The sequence below is a fragment of the Oncorhynchus kisutch genome, linkage group LG15 (genome assembly GCF_002021735.2).
Source record: "Oncorhynchus kisutch isolate 150728-3 linkage group LG15, Okis_V2, whole genome shotgun sequence".
In the NCBI taxonomy this organism is placed as follows: domain Eukaryota; kingdom Metazoa; phylum Chordata; class Actinopteri; order Salmoniformes; family Salmonidae; genus Oncorhynchus; species Oncorhynchus kisutch.
In genome coordinates, this window is record NC_034188.2 from 87,545,365 (window position 1) to 87,550,364 (window position 5,000).

Below are 5,000 nucleotides of genomic sequence, written 5' to 3' on the forward strand. Positions count from 1 at the left end.
TCTATAATATGACATCTCCCCTGCCTCTATAATATGACATCTCCCTCTGCCTCTATAATATAACATCTCCCTCTGCCTCTATAATATAACATCTCACCTGCCTCTATAATATAACATCTCCCTCTGCCTCTTCCTGCAGGTATCCAACAGACCATTGAGCAGGAGGAGAGTCAGAACAAGTCTTCAGCTGACCTGAGGATACGCAAGACACAGGTGAGTCAGGAGGAGAGGAAGTGAGAAGAGGAGAGAGTGCAGTGGTAGAGATGTAAGGATGAGTGAGGCAGCAGAAGAGGAGTCAGGAGAGAGGAGTCAGGAGAGAGGCGTCAGGTGAGAGGAGTCAGGAGAGAGGAGTCAGGAGAGAGGAGTCAGGTGAGAGGAGTCAGGTGAGAGGAGTCAGGAGAGAGGAGTCAGGTGAGAGGAGGCAGAAGAGAGGAGTCAGGAGAGAGGAGTCAGGTGAGAGGAGTCAGGTGAGAGGAGGCAGAAGAGAGGAGTCAGGAGAGAGGAGTCAGGTGAGAGGAGTCAGGAGAGAGGAGTCAGGAGAGAGGAGTCAGGTGAGAGGAGTCAGGAGAGAGGAGTCAGGAGAGAGGAGTCAGGTGAGAGGAGTCAGGAGAGAGGAGTCAGGTGAGAGGAGGCAGAAGAGAGGAGTCAGGAGAGAGGAGTCAGGAGAGAGGAGTCAGGTGAGAGGAGTCAGGAGAGAGGAGTCAGGAGAGAGGAGTCAGGTGAGAGGAGTCAGGTGAGAGGAGTCAGGAGAGAGGAGGCAGGTGAGAGGAGGCAGGAGAGAGGAGTCAGGAGAGAGGAGTCAGGTGAGAGGAGGCAGGAGAGAGGAGTCAGGAGAGAGGAGTCAGGTGAGAGGAGTCAGGAGAGAGGAGTCAGGAGAGAGGAGTCAGGTGAGAGGAGTCAGGTGAGAGGAGTCAGGAGAGAGGAGGCAGGTGAGAGGAGGCAGGAGAGAGGAGTCAGGTGAGAGGAGTCAGGAGAGAGGAGTCAGGTGAGAGGAGGCAGAAGAGAGGAGTCAGGAGAGAGGAGTCAGGTGAGAGGAGTCAGGTGAGAGGAGGCAGAAGAGAGGAGTCAGGTGAGAGGAGTCAGGTGAGAGGAGTCAGGTGAGAGGAGTCAGGAGAGAGGAGTCAGGTGAGAGGAGGCAGAAGAGAGGAGTCAGGAGAGAGGAGTCAGGTGAGAGGAGTCAGGAGAGAGGAGTCAGGTGAGAGGAGTCAGGAGAGAGGAGTCAGGTGAGAGGAGGCAGAAGAGAGGAGTCAGGAGAGAGGAGTCAGGTGAGAGGAGTCAGGAGAGAGGAGTCAGGAGAGAGGAGTCAGGTGAGAGGAGTCAGGAGAGAGGAGTCAGGAGAGAGGAGTCAGGTGAGAGGAGTCAGGAGAGAGGAGTCAGGTGAGAGGAGTCAGGTGAGAGGAGGCAGAAGAGAGGAGTCAGGAGAGAGGAGTCAGGAGAGAGGAGTCAGGAGAGAGGAGTCAGGTGAGAGGAGTCAGGAGAGAGGAGTCAGGAGAGAGGAGTCAGGTGAGAGGAGTCAGGAGAGAGGAGTCAGGTGAGAGGAGGCAGGAGAGAGGAGTCAGGAGAGAGGAGGCAGAAGAGAGGAGTCAGGAGAGAGGAGTCAGGTGAGAGGAGTCAGGAGAGAGGAGTCAGGAGAGAGGAGTCAGGTGAGAGGAGTCAGGAGAGAGGAGTCAGGTGAGAGGAAGTCAGGAGAGAGGAGGCAGGTGAGAGGAGGCAGGAGAGAGGAGTCAGGTGAGAGGAGGCAGGAGAGAGGAGTCAGGAAAGAGGAGTCAGGTGAGAGGAGTCAGGTGAGAGGAGTCAGGAGAGAGGAGTCAGGTGAGAGGAGTCAGGAGAGAGGAGTCAGGAGAGAGGAGGCAGGAGAGAGGAGTCAGGAGAGAGGAGTCAGGTGAGAGAAGGCAGGAGAGAGGAGTCAGGAGAGAGGAGTCAGGAGAGAGGAGTCAGGTGAGAGGAGTCAGGAGAGAGGAGTCAGTAGAGAGGAGTCAGGTGAGAGGAGTCAGGTGAGAGGAGTCAGGAGAGAGGAGTCAGGTGAGAGGAGTCAGCAGAGAGGAGTCAGCAGAGAGGAGTCAGATGAGAGGAGGCAGGAGAGAGGAGTCAGATGAGAGGAGGCAGGTGAGAGGAGTCAGGTGAGAGGAGTCAGGTGAGAGGAGTCAGCAGAGAGGAGTCAGGAGAGAGGAGTCAGATGAGAGGAGGCAGGAGAGAGGAGTCAGGTGAGAGGAGGCAGGTGAGAGGAGTCAGATGAGAGGAGGCAGGAGAGAGGAGTCAGCAGAGAGGAGTCAGGAGAGAGGAGTCAGGTGAGAAGAGTCAGGTGAGAGGAGTCAGGTGAGAGGAGTCAGGAGAGAGGAGTCAGGTGAGAGGAGTCAGGAGAGAGGAGTCAGGTGAGAGGAGTCAGGAGAGAGGAGTCAGGTGAGAGGAGTCAGGTGAGAGGAGTCAGGTGAGAGGAGTCAGGAGAGAGGAGTCAGGAGAGAGGAGTCAGGTGAGAGGAGTCAGGAGAGAGGAGGCAGGTGAGAGGAGGCAGGAGAGAGGAGTCAGGTGAGAGGAGTCAGGAGAGAGGAGTCAGGTGAGAGGAGGCAGAAGAGAGGAGTCAGGAGAGAGGAGTCAGGTGAGAGGAGTCAGGTGAGAGGAGGCAGAAGAGAGGAGTCAGGTGAGAGGAGTCAGGTGAGAGGAGTCAGGTGAGAGGAGTCAGGTGAGAGGAGTCAGGAGAGAGGAGTCAGGTGAGAGGAGGCAGAAGAGAGGAGTCAGGAGAGAGGAGTCAGGTGAGAGGAGTCAGGAGAGAGGAGTCAGGTGAGAGGAGTCAGGAGAGAGGAGTCAGGTGAGAGGAGGCAGAAGAGAGGAGTCAGGAGAGAGGAGTCAGGTGAGAGGAGTCAGGAGAGAGGAGTCAGGAGAGAGGAGTCAGGTGAGAGGAGTCAGGAGAGAGGAGTCAGGAGAGAGGAGTCAGGTGAGAGGAGTCAGGAGAGAGGAGTCAGGTGAGAGGAGTCAGGTGAGAGGAGGCAGAAGAGAGGAGTCAGGAGAGAGGAGTCAGGAGAGAGGAGTCAGGAGAGAGGAGTCAGGTGAGAGGAGTCAGGAGAGAGGAGTCAGGAGAGAGGAGTCAGGTGAGAGGAGTCAGGAGAGAGGAGGCAGGTGAGAGGAGGCAGGAGAGAGGAGTCAGGAGAGAGGAGGCAGAAGAGAGGAGTCAGGAGAGAGGAGTCAGGTGAGAGGAGTCAGGAGAGAGGAGTCAGGAGAGAGGAGTCAGGTGAGAGGAGTCAGGAGAGAGGAGTCAGGTGAGAGGAGTCAGGAGAGAGGAGGCAGGTGAGAGGAGGCAGGAGAGAGAGTCAGGTGAGAGGAGGCAGGAGAGAGGAGTCAGGGAAAGAGGAGTCAGGTGAGAGGAGTCAGGTGAGAGGAGTCAGGAGAGAGGAGTCAGGTGAGAGGAGTCAGGAGAGAGGAGTCAGGAGAGAGGAGGCAGGAGAGAGGAGTCAGGAGAGAGGAGTCAGGTGAGAGAAGGCAGGAGAGAGGAGTCAGGAGAGAGGAGTCAGGAGAGAGGAGTCAGGTGAGAGGAGTCAGGAGAGAGGAGTCAGTAGAGAGGAGTCAGGTGAGAGGAGTCAGGTGAGAGGAGTCAGGAGAGAGGAGTCAGGTGAGAGGAGTCAGCAGAGAGGAGTCAGCAGAGAGGAGTCAGATGAGAGGAGGCAGGAGAGAGGAGTCAGATGAGAGGAGGCAGGTGAGAGGAGTCAGGTGAGAGGAGTCAGGTGAGAGGAGTCAGCAGAGAGGAGTCAGGAGAGAGGAGTCAGATGAGAGGAGGCAGGAGAGAGGAGTCAGGTGAGAGGAGGCAGGTGAGAGGAGTCAGATGAGAGGAGGCAGGAGAGAGGAGTCAGCAGAGAGGAGTCAGGAGAGAGGAGTCAGGTGAGAAGAGTCAGGTGAGAGGAGTCAGGTGAGAGGTGTCAGGAGAGAGGAGTCAGGTGAGAGGAGTCAGGAGAGAGGAGTCAGGTGAGAGGAGTCAGGAGAGAGGAGTCAGGTGAGAGGAGTCAGGTGAGAGGAGTCAGGTGAGAGGAGACAGGTGAGAGGAGACAGGTGAGAGGAGTCAGGAGAGAGGAGTCAGGTGAGAGGAGTCAGGAGAGAGGAGACAGGTGAGAGGAGGCAGGAGAGAGGAGTCAGGTGAGAGGAGTCAGGTGAGAGGAGACAGGTGAGAGGAGACAGGTGAGAGGAGTCAGGAGAGAGGAGTCAGGAGAGAGGAGTCAGGAGAGAGGAGACAATGACCTTAATGGACCTGTCTCCCTGCCTCCTCCTCTCAATTCAATTCAATTCAAGGGGCTTTATTGACATGAGAAACATATGTTAACATTGCCAAGCAAGTAGATAATAAGCAAAAGTGAAATAAACAATAAGAAGTAAACAGTAAACATTACACTCACAGAAGTGAGACATTTCAAATGTCATATTATGTGTATATATACAGTGTTGTAATGATGTGCAAATAGTGAAAGTCCCATCCCCCTTCTCCCCTGTCTCTCCCCTGTCTCTCCCATCCCCCTCTCTCCCCTGTCTCTCCCCTGTTTCTCCCCTGTCTCTCCCCTGTCTCTCCCATCCCCCTGTCTCTCCCCTGTCTCTCCCCTGTCTCTCCCCTGTCTCTCCCATCCCCTGTCTCTCCCCTGTCTCTCCCCTGTCCCCCTGTCTCTCCCCTGTCTCTCCCCCGTCTCTCCCATCCCCCTGTCTCTCCCCTGTTTCTCCCCTGTCCCCCTGTCTCTCCCCCGTCTCCCCCGTCTCTCCCATCCCCCTGTCTCTCCCCTGTCCCTCTGTCTCTCCCCCGTCTCTCCCCCGTCTCTCCCGTCCCCCTGTCTCTCCCCTGTTTCTCCCATCCTCCTGTCTCTCCTGTCCTCCTGTCTCTCACGTCCCCCTGTCTCTCCCCTGTCTCTCCCGTCCCCCTGTCTCTCCCCTGTTTCTCCCGTCCCCCTGTCTCTCCCCCCTGTTTCTCCCTTCTCCTGTCTATCCCCTGTCTCTCCCGTCCCCCCTGTCTCCCCCCTGTTTCTCCCATC

The 5,000-nt window shown here is 56.5% G+C and overlaps 1 protein-coding gene across 1 annotated transcript in view; it reads left to right on the forward strand.

Moving 5' to 3' along the window:
• Positions 1 to 5,000, forward strand: part of LOC116353656 (syntaxin-1A) — a 180,839-nt gene that overhangs the window by 128,247 nt on the left and 47,592 nt on the right. The window contains exon 4 of the mRNA XM_031791243.1: positions 140 to 213. Coding sequence (XP_031647103.1) covers positions 140 to 213 — 74 coding nt within the window. The remainder of the gene's footprint in view (positions 1 to 139; positions 214 to 5,000) is intronic.